Genomic DNA, 19,579 nt, shown 5'->3' on the forward strand with positions numbered 1-19,579 from the left:
ACTTTTGCAAAAGAGCAAATTTTCACAAAAAATAAAACAGCGCTGATTCCTGAAAATGATATTTTGAGGGTAAAGAAAGTGTCACGAGGGCCAAAGTCAATTAAAGAACATATAATTCCAGTGTGATTGCAGGATTTTCATATTTTTAAAACCTGTTGTTACAAGAGCCTGATGGATACAGATATATATTTCATATGTCTAATGACTAATCAGAGCGCAGCAACATCCAAACACTTTAATATTGAATGCTAACTGCCATTTCAGACCTCAAAATTCTGACTAAAATGTAGGGCTTTTTTCCTCAAAAATCTGACTTTAATCTCAGAAAGAGAAAAAAAGTCTATTTTTGTCAGAATTTTGAGGAAAAAAAACCCATCTAAAAGCAAACGAAAAAGTCAATTAATAAGTCAGGTTCTAATTATTTTCCCCCTCAGAACTCTGATTTCGATCTCAGAAAGAGAAAAAAAGTCAGATTTTTGAGGAAAAATTTCAGAATTTTAGTCAAAATTTTGAGAAAAGAATCAAAATTTTAGTCAGAATTTTAGGCAAAAAAGTCAAAATTTTCGTTAGAATTTTTAGTAAAAGAAAAAAAAAACAAATCAAAGGAAAAAGTTGATTAGTCAGGTTCTAGCCATTTTCCCCTCAGAATTCTGATTTCAATCTCAGAAAGAGAAAAAAAAGAAGTCAGATTTTTGAGAAAAAAAAAAGTCAAAATTTTAAGGGGGAAAAGTCAAAATTTTCATAAGAATCTTTAGTCCCCCCCCCCCCAAAAAAACATCTAAAATCAAAGGAAAAAAGTCAATTAGTCGGGTTCTAACTATTTTCCCCCTCAGAATTGTGACTTTAATCTCAGAAAGAGAAAAATAAAGTCTGACTTTTGAGGAAATAAATTCAAAATTTTGAGGACAAAAGTCAGAATTTTTAGTAAAAAAAAAGAAAGAAGAAAAAAGTCAATTTGTCAGGTTCCAACTATTTTACCCCCTCAGAATTCAGTTTTTTTTTTATCTCAGATAGAAAAAAAAATTCTGATTTTTGAGGAAAAAAGTCAGATTTTTTGTTAGAATTTTTAGTGAAAAAAAAGAAAGATCTAAAATGAAATGAAAAAAGTCAATTTGTCAGGTTCTAACTATTTTCCCCCTCAGAATTCTGATTTCAATATCAGAAAGAGAAAAAAAAAAAAGTCAGACTTTTGAGAAAAAAAAAGTCAAAATTTTAAGAAAAAGTCTAAATTTTAGTCAGAATTTTAATTAGTCAGGTTCTAACTATTTTCCCCCTCAGAATTCTATCTTTATTCTCAGAAGGAGAAAAAAAAAAAAGTCTGACTTTTGGGGAAAAAAGTCAAAATTTTGAGGAAAAAAGTCAGAATTTTAGTCAAAATTTTGAGAAAAGAATAAAAAAATTTAGTCAGAATTTTAGGCCAAAAAAAAATAAAAATCAAAATTTTCGTTATAATTTTTAGTAAAAAACCCCCCACTAAAATCAAAGGAAAAAGTTGATTAGTCAGGTTCTAGCTATTTTCCCCTCAGAATTCTGATTTTAATCTCAAAAAGAGAGAGAGAGAAAAAGTCAGATTTTTGAGAAAAAAACAGTCAAAATTTTTTTTTTTGTCAGATTTTTTGGGAAAAAAGTCAGAATTTTCATAAGAATCTTTAGTCCGAAAAAAAAATCTAAAATCAAAGGAAAAAAGACAATTAATCAGGTTCTAACTATTTTCCCCTCAGAATTCTGACTCTAATCTCAGAAGGAGAAAAAAAAAAAGTCTGACTTTTGGGGAAAAAAGTCAAAATTTTGAGGAAAAAAATCTGAATTTTAGTCAAAATTTTGAGAAAAGAATCAAAATTTTAGTCAGAATTTTAGGCAAAAAAGTCAAAATTTGCGTTAGAACTTTTAGTAAAAGACAAAAAAAACTAAAATCAAAGGAAAAAGTTGATTAGTCAGGTTCTAGCTATTTTCCCCTCAGAATTCTGATTTCAATCTCAGAAAGAGAAAAAAAAAAGTCCGATTTTTGAGGGAAAAAAAGTCAAAATTGTGAGGAAAAAAGTCAATTTTTTTGTCAGAATTTTTGGGAAAAAGTCAGAATTTTCATAAGAATCTTTAGTCCAAAAAAAAAATCTAAACTCAAAGGAAAAAAGACAATTATTCAGGTTCTGACTATTTTCCCCCTCAGAATTTTGATTTTAATCACAGAAAGAGAAAAAAAAAGTCTGACTTTTGAGGGGAAAAAAGTCAAAATTTTGAGGAAAAAAGTCAGATTTTTTTGTTAGAATTTTTAGTAAAAAAAAAAAAAAAAAAGAAAAAAAAGAAAGATCTAAAATGAAATGAAAAAACTCAATTTGTCAGGTTCTAACTATTTCCCCCCTCTGAATTCTGATTTCCCCCCTCTGAATTCTGATTTCAATCTCAGAAAGAGAAAAACAAGTCAGATTTTTGAGGGGAAAAAAAGTCAAAATTTTGAGAAAAAGTCAGAATTTTAGTCAAAATTTTGAGAAAAGAGTAAAAAAATTTAGTCAGAATTTTAGGCCAAAAAAAAATATATCAAAATTTTCGTTATAATTTTTAGTAAAAACCCCCACACTAAAATCAAAGGAAAAAGTTGATTAGTCAGGTTCTAGCTATTTTCCCCTCAGAATTCTGATTTCAATCTCAAAAAGAGAGAGAAAAAAAAAAAGTCAGATTTTTGAGAAAAAACAGTCAAAATTTTGAGGAAAAAAAGTCCATTTTTTTGGTCAGATTTTTTGGGAAAAAAATCAGAATTTTCATAAGAATCTTTAGTCAAAAAAATAAATCTAAAATCAAAGGAAAAAAGACAATTGATCAGGTTCTAACTATTTTCCCCCTCAGAATTCTGACTTTAATCTCAGAAGGAGAAAAAAAAAGTCTGACTTTTGGGGAAAAAAGTCAAAATTTTGAGGAAAAAATCTGAATTTTAGTCAAAATTTTGAGAAAGAATCTAAATTTGAGTCAGAATTTTAGGCAAAAAAGTCAAAATTTACGTTTGATTTTAGTTTTTTTTTCTTTTACTAAAAATTCTAAGGAAAAAGTTGATTAGTCAGGTTCTAGCTATTTTCCCCTCAGAATTCTGATTTCAATCTCAGAAAGAGAAAAAAAAAAGTCAGATTTTTAAGAAAAAAAAAGTCAAAATTGTGAGGAAAAAAAGTCAATTTTTTTGTCAGAATTTTTGGGGAAAAGCCAGAATTTTCATTAGAATTTTTAGTAAAAAAATAAATCAAAATTCAAAGGAAAAAAGTCAACTAGTCAGGTTCTAACTATTTTCCCCCTCAGAATTCTGACTTTAATCTCAGAAGGAGAAAAAAAAAAAGTCTGACTTTTGGGGGAAAAAGTCAAAATTTTGAGGAAAAAGGTCAGAATTTTAGTCAAAATTTTGAGAAAGAATCCAAATGACAAAAAAGTCAAAATTTTCGTTATAATTTTTAGTAAAAAATAAAATAAAATACTTAAGTCAGAATTTTTTTCAATAATTTTTAGTAAAGAAAAAAGAAAGATCTAAAATGAAATGGAAAAAGTCAATTTGTCAGGTTCTAACTATTTTACTCCCTCAGAATTCAGTTTTTTATCTCAGATAGAGAAAAAAAAAGTCTGATTTTTGAGGAAAAAAGTCAAAAGCAAGGATTTTAGTTAGAATTTTTAGTGAAAAAAAAAAAATCAAAATTCAAAGGAAATAAGTCCATTACTCAGGTTATGACTATTTCCCCCCTCAGAATTCTGACTTAAATCACAGAAAGAGAAAAAAAAGTCTTACTTTTGAGGGGGGAAAAAAAGTCAAAATTTTGAGGACAAAAAGTCAGATTTTTTTCCAGAATTTTGAGGGGAAAAAATAAAAAAAATTGCCAGAATTTTGGGGAAAAAGTCAGAATTTTCATAAGAATCTTTAGTAGAAAAAAAAAATCTAAACTCAAAGGAAAAAAGACAATTATTCAGGTTCTGACTATTTTCCCCCTCAGAATTCTGACTTTAATCACAGAAAGAGAAAAAAAAGTCTGACTTTTGAGGGGAAAAAAGTCAAAATTTTGAGGAAAAAAGTCAGATTTTTTTGTTAGAATTTTTAGTAAAAAAAAAGAAAAAAAAAAAAAAGAAAGATCTAAAATGAAATGAAAAAAGTCAATTTGTCAGGTTCTAACTATTTCCCCCCTCTGAATTCTGATTTCAATCTCAGAAAGAGAAAACAAGTCAGATTTTTGAGGGGAAAAAAGTCAAAGTTTTGAGAAAAAGTCAAAATTTTAGTCAGAATTTTAGGGAGAAAAGCCAGAATTTTCATTAGAATTTTTAGTAAAAATATAAATCAAAATTTAAAGGAAAAAAGTCAACTAGTCAGGTTCTAACTATTTTCCCCCTCAGAATTCTGACTTTAATCTCAGAAGGAGAAAAAAAAAAGTCTGACTTTTGGGGGAAAAAGTCAAAATTTTGAGGAAAAAGGTCAGAATTTTAGTCAAAATTTTGAGAAAGAATCCAAATGACAAAAAAGTCAAAAATTTTCGTTATAATTTTTGATAAAAATAAAAAATAAAATACTTAAGTCAGAATTTTTTTCAATAATTTTTAGTAAAGAAAAAAGAAAGATCTAAAATGAAATGGAAAAAGTCAATTTGTCAGGTTCTAACTATTTTACCCCCTCAGAATTCAGTTTTTTATCTCAGATAGAGAAAAAAAAAAGTCCGATTTTTGAGGAAAAAAGTCAAAAGCAAGGATTTTAGTTAGAATGTTTAGTAAAAAAAAAAAAAAAAAAATCAAAATTCAAAGGAAATAAGTCAATTAGTCAGGTTCTGACTATTTTCCCCCTCAGAATTCTGACTTAAATCACAGAAAGAGAAAAAAAAGTCTGACTTTTGAGGGGGGGGAAAAAGTCAAAATTTTGAGGACAAAAAGTCAGATTTTTTTCCAGAATTTTGAGGGAAAAAAATTAATAAAATTGCCAGAATTTTGGGGAAAAAGTCAGAATTTTCATAAGAATCTTTAGTAGGGAAAAAAAAATCTAAACTCAAAGGAAAAAAGACAATTATTCAGGTTCTGACTATTTTCCCCCTCATAATTCTGACTTTAATCACAGAAAGAGAAAAAAAAGTCTGACTTTTGAGGGGAAAAAAGTCAAAATTTTGAGGAAAAAAGTCAGATTTTTTTGTTAGAATTTTTAGTAAAAAAGAAAAAAAAAAAGAAAAAAAAAGAAAGATCTAAAATGAAATGAAAAAAGTCAATTTGTCAGGTTCTAACTATTTCCCCCCTCTGAATTCTGATTTCAATCTCAGAAAGAGAAAAACAAGTCAGATTTTTGAGGGGAAAAAAGTCAAAATTTTGAGAAAAAGTCAAAATTTTAGTCAGAATTTTAGGGAGAAAAGCCAGAATTTTCATTAGAATTTTTAGTAAAAAAATAAATCAAAATTCAAAGGAAAAAAGTCAACTAGTCAGGTTCTAGCTATTTTCCCCCTCAGAATTCTGACTTTAATCTCAGAAGGAGAAAAAAAAAAGTCTGACTTTTGGGGGAAAAAGTCAAAATTTTGAGGAAAAAGGTCAGAATTTTAGTCAAAATTTTGAGAAAGAATCCAAATGACAAAAAAGTCAAAATTTTCGTTATAATTTTTAGTAAAAATAAAAAATAAAAATACTTCAGTCAGAATTTTTTTTAGAATTTTTAGTAAAGAAAAAAGAAAGATCTAAAATGAAATGGAAAAAGTCAATTTGTCAGGTTCTAACTATTTTACCCCTCAGAATTCAGTTTTTTTTTTATCTCAAATAGAGAAAAAAAAAGTCAAATTTTTGAGGAAAAAAGTCAAAAGCAAGGATTTTTGTTAGAATTTTTAGTAAGAAAAAAAAAATCAAAATTCAAAGGAAATAAGTCAATTAGTCAGGTTCTGACTATTTTCCCCCTCAGAATTCTGACTTAAATCACAGAAAGAGAAAAAAAAGTCTGACTTTTGAGGGGGGAAAAAAAGTCAAAATTTTGAGGAAAAAAAAGGCAGATTTTTTTCCCAGAATTTTGAGGGAAAAAAATAAAAAAAATTGCCAGAATTTTGGGGAAAAAGTCAGAATTTTCATAAGAATCTTTAGTATAAAGTAGAAAGTCAATTAGTCAGGTTCTTACTATTTTCCCCCTCAGAACTCTGACTTTAATCTCAGAAAGAGAAAAAAAAGTCAATTTTTGTCCGAAATTTTTAGAAAAAAGTCAAACTTTTTGTCAGAATTTTGAGGAATTTTAAGTCAAAACTTAGATCAGAATTTTGAGGGCGGAAAAAGGTCAAAATTTTAGTCAGAATTTTGAGGGAAAAAAATCTAAATTTTAGTCAGAATTTTAGGGAAAAAAGTCAAAATTTTCTCCAGAAGATTCAGACTCAAATTTTGACTTTTCTAAAAAATGAGACTTTTTTTTCTCTTTCTGAGATTAAAGTTAGAATTCTGAGGGGGAAAATAGTTAGAACCTGACTATTTGACCTTTTTCCTCAAAATTTGGATTTTTTTTTTCTCCTCAAAATTCTGACTAAAATTTTGACCTTTTTTTCCTAAAATTCTGACAAAATTTTTACTTTTCTGCTAAAAATTCTAATGAAAATTCTGACCTTTTTCCTCTAAAATTCTGACAAAAATTGACCTTTTTCCAAAAAATTTAGACTATTTTCCCTAAAATTCTGACGAAAATTCCGACTTTTTTCACCTAAAAATTCTGATAACAATTCTCTGACCTTTTTGCTCAAACATTTGAAATTTTTTCTCAGAAACCTTACTTTTTTTTCTCTTTCTGAGATTAAAGTCAGAATTCTGAGGGGGAAAAATAGTTAGATCCTGACTATTTTACTTTTTGTTTTATTTTGAATTTTTAAAATTCTGACTAAAATATTGTAACTTCTCAAAAATTTTACTAATCCCCCCCCCCCCCCCCCCCTCAATTTCTTTTTTCAGATTTACACATTTTTTATTCTTCCTGATAAACATTTTTGTTTTCATATATTTTCAAAGATGTAAAAAAAACAAAAAAACAAGGAACATTGATTATCCTGGCAAACTGAAAACTGCTCAAGAAAAAAAAATTAAAGACAAAGTAATAAATAAAAACAAATAAAAAAAATTACACAAAACCACAAGAACCATTCGTAACAAAACTAATTGATTTTTCTGATCAGAAGAGAAAAAAACACACGATCTGATATGATACAGACTTTGTTTTATTGGTAGTTTTCATATACAATATAATATATATTTATAGTTTGTAGATGAATTGTCTCCACTAAAAACTAAAAAGTCATTCTGCGTCATTTTTACAGCCATGAGATCATCAGGAGGGAATGAACACTTGAATATAGACTTTTATTTTACAGTTGCATAAAAATACATCATCTCATTTGTTTATGAAGAGAATTTGTCCAAAAGAAAAGAGAGAAAAACTATTTACAGTTTGAAAATACTTGTGTGAATGTTTTAATAGATGTGCTTTTAGTTCCCTTTTATCATCTCCACTAAAACTCTAGCAGCCCTTTTTTAAAGTCGAATCTCACTCTGACACATTGTCGACATTTTCCAGCACTTTAACTGTTTTCTTAACAGAAGAACATCCGGCTGAGGGCAAAGGACCGAATTTAGTTCGATAACAGAGTTTTAATGTCACATGATGTCTGTTCTGCTTTTTAGGGAAACGCATAAAAACCTTTTTGTTTTTTGCGTCACAAAACTTATAAAGTGCTTAAATATTCAAACTTTCACAACCTGACAGAAGGGAAGCCAACGCAAAACTTAAAAACATAAAAAGTTTGATGTTCTGAGAAAATTCTTTATTTGCTTTCTTAAATGAGACGACAGATACCAATCTCACAGCTGGTTAGCTTAGCTTAGCATAAAGACTTGGAAACAGGGAATCAGCTAGAACTTTTAAAAAAAACATTTTTAGACGACTTTTTAGAGGCATTTCAATATAAATTTTACAATTGTGTTTCAAATCACAGAAACCAACTACGGAATACGATTGGGGCCACGGGAAAGAGAAAATATTTGAGTTTTCGACCGTTTTTAAACGCAGAATTCATTCCGACATTAATTCTGTATTTGACTATTTTTTTTTATCATAATCTACAAACATCTAAGATTCAAGATTTCATAGTAACAATCGTTTTCCATGTTTGGGAAAAATGTCAAACACAAAAACACAGTTCTCTCATTTTAAACATTTTGATCATGTTTTCTTTTTTTTTTCAAATGTCAAATTGAACCGTTACTTTTGCAAAAGAGCAAATTTTCACATGGAGGTTATGAGATCCCTCCTTTTGATTGGGATAAAACAACAAATCAAATGTTTTTAAGGGCGCAAGTTTATTATTTGACCTTGGAAATAAATAGTTTGTCAAAATAATCTAAACTTCAGGATGGAGGATCGGCATCGTCCCCTTTCTACATCCACCTGTTAGATCACGACTCCATGAAGACTAAGTGAACTCCACTCATTGATTCTGACTGTAATCTGCGGTTGAAAGCTGGTAACAGCCACAAACTGTCTTTGAGTTTAGATCGTGAGGGTCAGTTTCGGTGTTTGCGTATTCGTGCTGAGAAATCATCGTATTTTGCCAGAGTGAAATGTCGCCTTAATACTGAGAAACGTTGTCTGGTTACTCGCTACATGCTCACACTTCTGTCTGAAAAACACAAAGAGAGAGCGAGCGGAGCGGCTGCACTCTCCTCAGGGTCGACTCAATCACCTTTTCAACGACTGAAGTATAACTGGCATCACGTGGAGAAAAGGTAAAGTTTACAACAAAGAACGACTGGAACAGAAAACTTGAACGTGTAAAATCTTAAATCCAAATAAAAATAAAACGGGGCGCTGATTCCTGAAAATTATATTTTAAGGGTAAAGAAAGCGTCACGAGGGCCAAAGTCAATTAAAGAACATACATTTCCAGTGTGATTGCAGGATTTTCATATTTTTTAAACCTGTTGTTACAAGAGCCTGATGGATACAGATATATATTTCATATATTGTCCAATTTTATCTTTTTTAGAGCTGCAACTAATAATTATTTTAAAATAATCCCTAAATTGTTTCGTCTGTAAAACCCAGGCTGATGTGTTGAAATGTATCTGATATTCAGAAATGATTGGTACCACCTGAACTTTACCTCTATGTAACAAGTTTTACATAGTTTTTCCCGGACTAATCAGAGCACAGCAACATCCAAACACTTGAATTTTAAATGCTTACTGTTCACATTTTTTAAAGTAAAATCGAACACATGGCTGAGAGTGAGCGGGTACACAAGGAAAATCACACTGGAAATGTACATTAACAAATAATTGGACTTAAAATGATTTGAGCCTCGAGACACTTTAAACATTTAAAGGAAAGAAAACCAAGAGAGGGAAATCCAGTAAGGACATCAGGTTGAGAAGAGTGAGACAAAAACACATGAATGAATACTGTTCGTCTCATCTGTAAGAGCTTTCTTACTAAACTTTTGCATTTTGATGAGGAATTTTTGGCTTTAAAACTTCTTTGAAGCAGAAATCCAAACGAGCACCAGAGTGCAAACTGAGTCCTCGTCACATTTAGATCCAGCTACATAAAAACGGCTTCTGTTTCATTCTGACCAGCTGTGTGGGAGGCGAGTGTGCAAAGTTAAAAAACGACAAACAGAAATTGTCTTAAAGCTACAGTTTGTGTCTGTACAGCTGGAGGAGTTTGGCAGCGTGTTGTCACCTCTGAGAAAAGTCTATCCTGCTTCTCGGCAGTTCAAACTCCTGATCTTTCTTAATTCAGAGACAGATTTTGTTCTCAGATGTTTTAAAAGATCTAGGATGTCTTGAAAAAACGTGGTGTTGAATCTCTTTATAGATGTTTTGCCGGTTGGGGTTAAACCTTTAACCTGTAACTGGATGTTAACAGTGTATTACTGTACAAAAACACGTGAAAACAATCAAGTTGTGTCCAAAACATTTAGCAAAACATCTGGTCAGGTTTATAATTTAATTTCTTATTTCTTTGTATTTATCCGTAAAATTGAAATCTGTAATTATTTTGGACAAAAGTATTTCATGGTAACAGGATAGACTCACAGAGACGGTAACAAGTCAAGAAATAAAGCAGGAAAAACAGAAAAAGCAGCAAAACTTAACAGCATTTCTTTCATGAAGATATGTTACTGATCATGTAACAGAAGAAAGATTTAAATGGTCTAACTAGAACTGTGCAAAGTCATGACAATGGAACATACGACAACTCTGTCACTAAAAGGTTTGGAAACATTGCTATGAACTCGGCGGTGTTGGAGCAGCTGAGTGAGCAGCGACCAACACTCGCACATTCATAGACTTTTTTTTTTGGGGGGGGGCGCGTAAAGACACTTATATAAAAACAGCTTATAGAGACTCTATGTACAAACATCTCACAGGTGGCAGGTCAGGTGAATAGAAAAGACCAGGTCGTCAAAAAAAAAATAAAAAAAAAATCCTGTCGATGTGGGAACCAAACTGTCAGATCTGATGTCAAAATCGACACGGGATGAGAAACAACCTGAACCTGAATATGACGACATGTTTAGGCACAATGATGAGTGAGAATACAAAACTGTACAATACTGTGCAAGTGCAAAAGTTGGAAGCAGAACTGCAGCTCATTTCTGACCCTCATACCAACACCACCTCTGACCTCTGACCTCTGACGAGACGGCTGCGAGCATCCCGACTCACTGAAGTCGGTTTTGTGCAGTCGTGTTGATTCTTTACAATAAATCCAGACAAAGATAAAAGATAGAAAATCGCACGTTAATATAATTGTCATAAATCCACATTGTGAATTGTTTATTAAGATGATGTCTGTGCAAGGGATTAAGGTTGTCACGGTAACTGGAATTTAAATTCTGATGGAACACGACAGGAAAAGTCCCTGAATCTGTAATAATGTGAATATCTGTCAGGACTGGGTTAAAAACTACGGAAGAGGATTAGGGCCACTGTAAAATAAAAAATAAAAATAAAAAAGTTCTTATTCACAATTATTTTTCAAAATTCTTACTAAAATTTTGACTTTTTTCTCAAAATGTTGACTAGAAAATGTCCACATTTTTTCCCTCAAAATTCTGACTTTTTTTCCTTTGACTTTAATTCTGAGGGGAAAAAAAGTTGGAACCTAATTTTTTCCGAGTTGTCCTAATCCTCTTCCAGTATAATCTGATTATAGATCTTTTTAGCACCTTTGGCTGCTACAGTCTTTCATACTTTTGACGACCTCAGCTTGGATGACTTCGATCTTTAGGGACTCTGCTGTGCTGTTTCTCACCAGATAGTTTCTTGTGCGCGGCAGAACGAGAAATTAATTTTTTTTTTTATTATTGCCCAGCCCTGGATTACCATTGACTTTATTTGATGATTTCTATTTATTTTTTAAATGTTATTTTAAGTTAAGGGCATTATTTTAAGTGCAAAAAAGATAAAGAATCCAGGACACAAAAACCGAGGTCTTTAAAAAATCTAATGTTTTAAATCAGGTAAAACAAACTGTAGAAGGTTTGACGGACTGACTTACTCTCTCAAAACCTTTTCAAAACACGTATAATAGATATGTCAGGATGAAAAGAAGAAATAAGGGTGACTACTGACTGGCTGTGTGAAAAACAGGCAATAAAGCAGGAGGACTCGTGTTTCCTGGGGATTTCTTTGACAATCAAATTGTCTTTAACCAATCAGACGACCTTCACTAACAACAATGAGGCTGATTCAAGTAGAGAAGAATGAAGTCGGTCAGAAAGAAAATTAACTGGGAAATTAAAGTTGAAGTATAAATGCACCTTTAGGAGGAAAGAGTGCGGTCGCTTCCTGCAGATTCAATATGTACAATCAAACACTGCAGCCTGAAGAAAACTGAGCACTTATCAGCTGCTCAGACTGCCAATATTCACATATAGATACACTATTAACAAACACTCTGCTGCTGACTGGGAGCCAGTTTGTAAAACCAGTCTCTCAAAAACCTCCAACAGTGAAACCATCGGTTTAACAACCTGCTGACTGTCAAGTTTCTTCTGGTGAAACCTGAAGGCTTCAGTCACTCAGTCGTGACAGACGACTAAAACCTTTCGTTAAAACACAAAAATCTTCTGCTTCAATGACTGAAACTTTTGTTCAGTGGCTGAACTTATGTTTGTCAGGTTTCGCTGGTTTGGGCTCAAAAACACTGACAAAAAATACTCAACTACCAGTTTTGGCCTTACAAAAAGCTTTAACCCCTTCATATGGTTTTAGAGTTTGGACAAAGAATAATTTGCTTTGTCGACTAAAGATGAAAAATTCATCTTCAGCAGATTCTAAATATATATTCTGTTAAGTTTAATAGAAATGATATGAGGCACAAGAAGTGCGTAGCCCTGGTTCACTGTTTGAAGTGCTGGCAGAGTCCAGATGTTTCTCTACAGATCCAACACTCGACTTCAAGACTGGATCTAAATAAATCTAGTGACCGAGAGATCAGTCAGTCAAAAATTACTTGAGTGTCGTCTGGATCACTGAAGGTGGAACCAAATGTTCCTGAAATGCCTCGACTCCTTCAGAGATTCTGATCAACAGTCTGGGAACATTTTGTTGTCTTGATTACAACTCAAGACCTTACTAGAACTTCTTCAGAACCTTAATCAGAGATCAAGATCTGGAACTTCATTAACAGCAACGACTGATTGGACCGGAGCTGCGTCCTCCAATGAGCAGCCCCGAGATGTTGTCCATCCAAGAAGCCCCAAAATGAGCTTTAGCCCATTTTGGGATCAGACTCCTTCGACATCTGCAGAACCAGTTTGACAGAACCCATTCCATGTTCTCAGAGAAATGCAGCCAAGGAACGAGACTGTCTTCAGGCTGCACATGTTTGTGTGCTTTATGCTTTTATCCGTACAACTTACATAAAAATTGCGTTTTACTCCTCTCTTGAATGAATCTGAATCGGCCACTTATCTTGTTTGAGGTTCAGGTCTGCAGGACATGTTGAGATTCTGGAGGAGCTACCCACAGTAAAACACTTTTTCGTTTTTGCCCACAGATGTTTTATTCCAGCCTCATGTCCTCGGTTTCACAAAACTTCTTTGTGATCTCGCGATGATGCTGATGATGAATCCTCTGTAAACCATTTCATTTGAGGGGAAGGATCAGGGTTCAGTCATCAGATGAACATAAAACTTCCGAAGGGGGCCAAGAATGTGACACAGCAAGTATTAGTCCTTCTGCCCGAGCACAGTCCACCATGGTAAGATCTCTGAGGGATTAACTGAAGAGTGATGGAACTGTAAAAAGTTCAGTTGGTTAGATATCCAACCAGCCAATAGAAACAGCGGGCTAAGAAACTCGCTGCAAAAAAATAAATAAACTCCAGGGTATTGAAACATGACGGAAAACAGGAAACCAGGCAGAAGAACTTCAGGTTCTGATGTCGCAGCCTTGAAATCATCATTTCTTTCCTGGGATTCTTCTGTCCATCCAATGTGCTCGCAGGAGGAGGCGGGACTTACAGTGATGCTGGCAGGTGATTGGAACAGAAACGAGGTCCGATGGGGGGTCGATGTTCCTCCAGGTTTTTTTTTAATGTCTCTGGAGCTGCTGGTGGTCGGTCTGCACCCACAGTGACAGGGTCATGCTTCTGGGTGAGGAGGAGGGCGGAGGTGGGTTTTAGTGTCCGGGGTGCTGGTGGGAGGTGAAGGGGGTGAAGGCGGGGGGAGGAGAGAGGGAGAGAGGGCTGGACTGAGGACTGACGCCACCTGCAGGGGGAGAGTCCGCCACCGACTGAGAGACACTGAGGGGAGAAACAATGGGAGAGATAAATACGATTTATTCAGCATTTTACATTTATATTTTGATATTTTTATTTACAGACGAGGATTGAGGCCACTGTAAAATAAAATACAGTTCTGACTTTTTTTCTCTGAATTCTGAGATTTAAATCAGAATTCTGAATTCAGACTTTTTTCCACAGAATTCAGAGATTTAAATCAGAATTCTGAAAAAAAGAATCAAAATACTGAGGAAAAAAAGTCAAAATTTTGAATTCTGACTTTTTTTCAGAGAATTCTGAGATTTAAGTCAGAAATCTGAATTCTGACTTCACAAAGTCTTCATTCAGAATTCTGATTTTTTTTCTCAGAATAAAAAAAAAGTCAAAATCAGAACTCTGAACAAAAGTCACAACACTGAGAAAAAAGTCAAAAAAATTCTTAGAATTTTAATTGTAAGATTCTAAATTGTTTCCCAGAATTCACTGGAAAAAAGTCAGAATTCATAATTCTGAGGAAAAAAAGTCAGAATTCTGAGAAAAGACTGAGAGAAGCCAGAATTTAGAATTCTGATAAAAAAGTCTGAATTCATATTTCTGATTTTGACTTTTTGAAAAAAACCCTCAGAATTCTGAGGAACAATTTAGAATTTTCCTAAAGTCAAAATCTGAATTCTGACTTTTTTATCAGAATTCTGAGATAAAAGTTAAAATCAATTGTAAAAAAAAACAAAAAAACAATTAGTGCATTAAAGGTGATCCCCACCTGACCGTGTAGTTGCTGCGGTTGGTGGGATCTGTCACCCCAGCAACAAAAAGCTTCTTTGGGGGTCCGTCAGACTCCACCCCTCCTGAGAGAAAAACAATTCACAAATGTTTATAGAGAAACACTGAAAGCACTGTAGGTGGCGCTGTGGACCATCTACAGCAGGCACACAAGAAGAACGAAGGAAAGGCTGAACGTGACGGTTATTATTAAAAGCTTTTACTGTGACTGAACGCAGCCAAACGTTTTCTACTTGCTTCTTTGCTCTTCTGGTTTTAACAAATATGTTAATTATCTAATAACTGTGCGTTTTGGAAGAAGTCAGAAAAGAATGTGATCTGGCCGGACCGGCCGTGCTACTACCCGCCATGTTTCAGATTTCAAGAGGCAAGAAGCATGCAACAGGCTTCAGAGGGCAGCGAGGGGACAGTCAGCAGTGCTTATTTAAGTTTTACAATCAAGTGTTGGTGTTTTCTTCATCATTAAAAACAAGTACAACATGTTACATTTCTGCATTCAAATGTCTCAAAACAACTGGACCTGTGTTGTGTGTTTTGGAGTTGTGTACTTAAATTATTCCAAATGTTTCCAACAATGTTCTAACCAGAGAAATCCATATTTTTATTTAAATGTAATGCTGCGTTTCATTTGGCTTTGACTTTCTCTGACTTGATGCCTGTTTCTGAGGCTGCTGGGGAGCAGAGCTAAAAGGTGAGTGAATATGATGAAAAAGCCATCAGGTGGACAACCAACATGTCCAATTAAATGATAATGTTGCTCAACAGCTGTTGTGGGAGTGAAATGGTAACTGTTGGCCAACAATTAAACATATCAACATGGTATGTCAGTGTTGTGTTGAAAGCTTGTTTCTGAAAATGAGTTTATATTATATATTTTATTACCTTTTCTCTTGAGGGGAGTTAATGCAGGCCATCTCACAGTGGCACTGACGGCTGGTCTGTGGACAATAAACAGATAGGTAAGTTCAAAAGCTTCAACTAAAAGTGGAAAACAACCTCAAGAAGGGTTTTTTGTTTGCTTATTTACCTGAACCTCCTGGTGGGACTTGGTGAGGAGTTGGGCGTGACACCGCTGTCCTGTGACTGGAACCACTGAAGAAGAAAAAAGTGAAACACTGAAAACACAGTCAGTCTGAACCCTCAGTGTCTTTATGAATCTGATCTAGATCAAACTGAACTCTCTATTCTGGATTTAAGCTTATGCGCCTGATTTGATTTCAGTCTAAATCCTCTGATCTGGATTCTCTGGAAGCCCTGAAGGGCAAGTGAGGAAATCTTTTTTTCTGGTGATCCATTTTCTAAGTCTAATCTAAATTGCTTTCTCTCCTGTGTTTATGACTCGATAAGTCTTGACTTGACTTGATGAAAAAAACGTTTTGAGTTTCAGAATTTCTTTTATCTGTGAAAACATATGAGGGGAAAAAACGTGAAACTGAAAAAAAAGTTGTTTTTTTGAGAAAAGGTTTCTTTTTCATAATTCTCCTTAAAAAAAATAGTCTCTCTTTTTTTCCCCTCCTGAATTGTTTTTTCAATTATTCTTTTTTCTTTTTGTTCTCCTGACTTTTTTATTTATTTAGACGGTATACACATGGAAAACTGTTTTATTTACTGGACATTTTTTTCCCTGCGTTTGTTCTCAGTCATAAACACAGAAGAGAAAACACCTCAGATCATTCTTCACTTGTCCCTCAGGGCTTCCGTAGGATTCAGTCTAAAGTCTAAAGTCAAAGAAGTCAAAAATGGTTCATCTTCCTTTCCCGCCTTTTGTGTCTAAACCTCTGATTGGTGGATAGGATTGCACTAAATACTACATTACCCATGAGCTTTAGCTTTCTAGAAATTAACCTGGACAGAAAAGCGTCTTAACTGACAGGAACCACCTCCAAAATCCATCAAAATAAGAGTCAGGTAGTAAAGAAGCAGAGTGGAGATGCTCACCACTGATGCGTGGTCACTGTGCCACTGACTGACTGGAGGAACTGGGATCAAACTGGAAGAACTGGGTAAGAGAGAGGAAGGTTTAATTAGCCTTTTGTTTCTTTTTTTAACATCAAACTGCTGAAGAGTGTTTGTTCTATACCTTAGCCTCTGCAGACTCCCTCTGAGCGTCATCTCCATATTCTCCTCCTGTATTCAACACAAACAGCTGTTGAATCATGTTGAATCATCTACTTCCTGTCTTCACTGTCAAATGAAACACTTTGTAATAAAGGGAACAAACATCACTCAGAACAGAGTCTGTGTCAAGTCGATTTGACTAACGTTAAAACCTTCTAGACTGAAGCTGGTCTGAATTTAGTGTTCAGAGTCTCATGTAGATCAGTCTGAATCCTACAGAAGCTCTGAGGGGCGAGTGAACTTTATGACTTGAGAGGTGGTGGAAATACAAGTTTTACCAGGATAATCTTTCTTAGTTCCTTAATTATTTTCTCCATCTGGGAAGACATGTGGAAAACAAATATTCTCAGGGAAAATTTCTAAGGGTTTTTGTTTTCATGTAAAAAACCGAGTGACACAAAGTTTTGTTTTCTTTTTTTCCAGGAGGAAAATAATAAAAATAATAATAATAATAATAAAATAATTCAAATGAAAATATTCATGTGTAAAACAGGAAAAGTAAATTTAATGTAAAATAGAGTGACAAAAAAAAATAAAAATAAACTAAAATAAACTAAAATTCATGTGTAAAACCAAGTGAAAAAACTTCAACCCTATCTATCATCTAGATTAGTCTAAGTCCTCTCATCTGGACTCACTCGTGAACACTTCCTGGTTCATTTTCAAGTGATTTGTTCCCACAGTGAAAAGAGACGAACGAAGAAGAAGAGAAATGTTGCGGAGGAGGAAGAAGTCTGAACTCTTTCTGTCCTCACCTGCCTCTTCTGGTCGTGTCTGTCTCCGGTCAGGGAGAAAGGTGAGAGAGGAACGAGCTAAAGAAGAAAAAGAAACGATGGATGAGAAACTGAAACAGACAAAATAAAAAAAATAAATCATCATTGTGAATCACACTGACCTGTGAAGGGCAGCTGGGGTTGATGGACACACTGCTGCGTCTATATCGAGCTGAGGACACGGGACTGAAGACCGTCATCCCATCACTGAGAGACATTAACAACAGATTTATAGAAAATATAGTTAAAAATATATTAATCATGTCAACTTTTCAGCTGTTCTCAGTCTCTGTAGTAAACACAAGTTTCACAGTCAAATGAACATGTGGCTTTAAGTGTAATATTGTCTTTGTAGGGAACAGTTTAGTTAAAGAAGAACCAGAAAGACTGATTTTTCTGGAAAAGAAAATTTTTTTTCCAACAGATTTTTTTTCTCTGACAAAAACAAAGAAGATCGGAATAAAACTGTACATACCCGAAAAAAAACAGGAGTTTGTTTGTTTTTATTTCAGGAGACATTTTTGTCCCGAAACTGGTGAAAAACTTCTCCTGATATTATAAAAAAAATGATCCGGAAAATGTTTTCTCCTGAAGTTTATGGAAAAGAAACTTGGAAGAAATGTTTTTTTAATGTGTGAAACTGACTGAAAAACTTTTTTTCCCTAGTGAAAATGTTCCTGTGACACCAAAATATTTTCTGAACAATGTTTTGTCTAAGAAAAAAAAAATCTGTTGAGAAAAAATATTTCAGGTGAAGATTTTTTTCTTATGGGTCAAATAGAGTGAAACACTTTTTTTTCACCAAAGAAATTCCTCCTGAAATTAAAAATAAATAAATATGGGATTTGGATTTTAAAATCAATTTACAAAGAACTGCTTGTTTGTTCAAAGTATGCCGAATTAAGGAGTGGCACATTAACAAAATATCTTAAGTAATACTTGAGACATGTGATTGGCTCACTGTGAGCAAATATAAAGGGAATGTTTCTTTAATGGATTCGCAGTTGTCCCTTTGGGTGTAGTACCACTGACCTGACACTGGTGATCATGGGGGCGCTATTCGATCTACGGAGTGCCCCGCCTCCTGCCCCGCCAGCTGCGCCTGCGCACTGGTCCACTTCCATCCGTTCCATACCTTGGTCCACAGGCCCGGCGGTGGCAGCGCCAACTGCCGGCCTCCGACCTTTCGATGGCGGCGTCGGGCTCTACTCGAGCCCGGTGGAAGCCTGACCCGCAGGCCTCACGAGCAGCAAACCCAGAGCCGCCAAGTCAGCGGACTGAACAACGAAGCTGTGTCCTCTCTACCGCATGTCCCGCAGAAAAACAGCGTATTCGTGCGTGACTGCGGGTCAGACCGTCATTTAAAACCCACAGCTACGCTTCACTTGCTGCTGTCTCAACGCAAATATAATGGCTGCGTGAAAGCGAGATAAAACACGAACCCCGCGCAAAAACACTCGAGACAAAGTTTTGAACGCGCGCAGCCTCCGGACTCACCCGGCGGCCCGAACCAGCGGACGAACTTTTAATTCGAGTCCGCACAGGTGACGTGACTTTTAGGATTAGCTGTTGAGCTAACTTGGTTGGCAGTAAAACCTCCAGTCAGAGATCAGAAAACCGCTAACAGCTGTCCGAAACAGTCGACCCGGGCTGGCCACGCAGTCCTCGGGGAGAGTCGGTCACACGGTCCCCCGGAACACCGAGCGGATCTCCAGAAGAGTCCCAGAGCGAGAGGAAAGGAACAGTTAGAAAGATTTTTTACAACATAGTCCTTCACCAAATAGAGGTAGTTCACCAACTGTGAAAACAGCGCCGCCGCCCGGCCACACAGGGGAGTGCAGCACAGAGCAGGGCAGCGGAGAGAGAGTGAGGCTGGTTCACTTCACACTTAATAACGTTGAGTTTATGATTGTTTTACACTTAATAACGTTGAGTTTACGGTTCTGTTGGACTTAAAGTATTTATGTGGATGAACTCACGTGTTTCTTGATTCTTACTCAGAATTTGTTACGTCTTGTCAAAATTTTATCCTTATTTTACTGTAAAACACTTAAAAAGTGCAGCATAAATACAAGTGAATGGCTTAAATATTTGATTAATCCAAATTTTAAATATTTGATTCGTGTCATTGTACAAGAACCTTCTTAGAAACCTATCACAGTAA

At 34.4% G+C, this 19,579-nt stretch overlaps 1 protein-coding gene across 2 annotated transcripts; it reads right to left on the reverse strand.

Moving 5' to 3' along the window:
• Positions 1 to 7,151: 7,151 nt before the first annotated feature.
• On the reverse strand, positions 7,152 to 19,274 carry LOC311268924 (P2R1A-PPP2R2A-interacting phosphatase regulator 1). Of its 2 annotated transcripts, XM_084372887.1 has the most exons (9): positions 18,448 to 19,270; positions 17,538 to 17,622; positions 17,398 to 17,454; positions 16,605 to 16,651; positions 16,463 to 16,523; positions 15,552 to 15,616; positions 15,407 to 15,462; positions 14,505 to 14,589; positions 7,152 to 13,762 (listed from the first exon to the last, which is right to left on the reverse strand). In XM_084372887.1, exons 1-9 carry the CDS (start codon positions 18,546 to 18,548, stop codon positions 13,639 to 13,641), a joined length of 681 nt encoding a protein of 226 aa, XP_084229013.1. In that variant the 5' UTR covers positions 18,549 to 19,270; the 3' UTR covers positions 7,152 to 13,638. The 2 variants fall into 2 exon arrangements, with proteins under 2 accessions (XP_084229013.1, XP_084229014.1); XM_084372888.1 differs by lacking the exons at positions 16,463 to 16,523; positions 16,605 to 16,651 and having other exon boundaries at positions 18,448 to 19,274.
• Between the last annotated feature and the right edge of the window lie 305 nt (positions 19,275 to 19,579).

The sequence above is a fragment of the Pagrus pagrus genome, assembly GCF_965226575.1.
Source record: "Pagrus pagrus genome assembly, chromosome: 14".
Classification (NCBI taxonomy): domain Eukaryota; kingdom Metazoa; phylum Chordata; class Actinopteri; order Spariformes; family Sparidae; genus Pagrus; species Pagrus pagrus.

Excerpts from the sequence above, each read along its gene's own strand:
- LOC311268924 (XM_084372887.1), bottom strand. The coding sequence starts at position 18,548 with ATGGAACGGATGGAAGTGGACCAGTGCGCAGGCGCAGCTGGCGGGGCA. Across the intron at positions 16,652-17,397 it reads GACACGACCAGAAGAGGCAG|GAGGAGAATATGGAGATGAC; the intron begins GTGAGGACAGAA and ends TGTTGAATACAG. Across the intron at positions 16,524-16,604 it reads GGGAGTCTGCAGAGGCTAAG|TTCTTCCAGTTTGATCCCAG; the intron begins GTATAGAACAAA and ends TCTCTTACCCAG.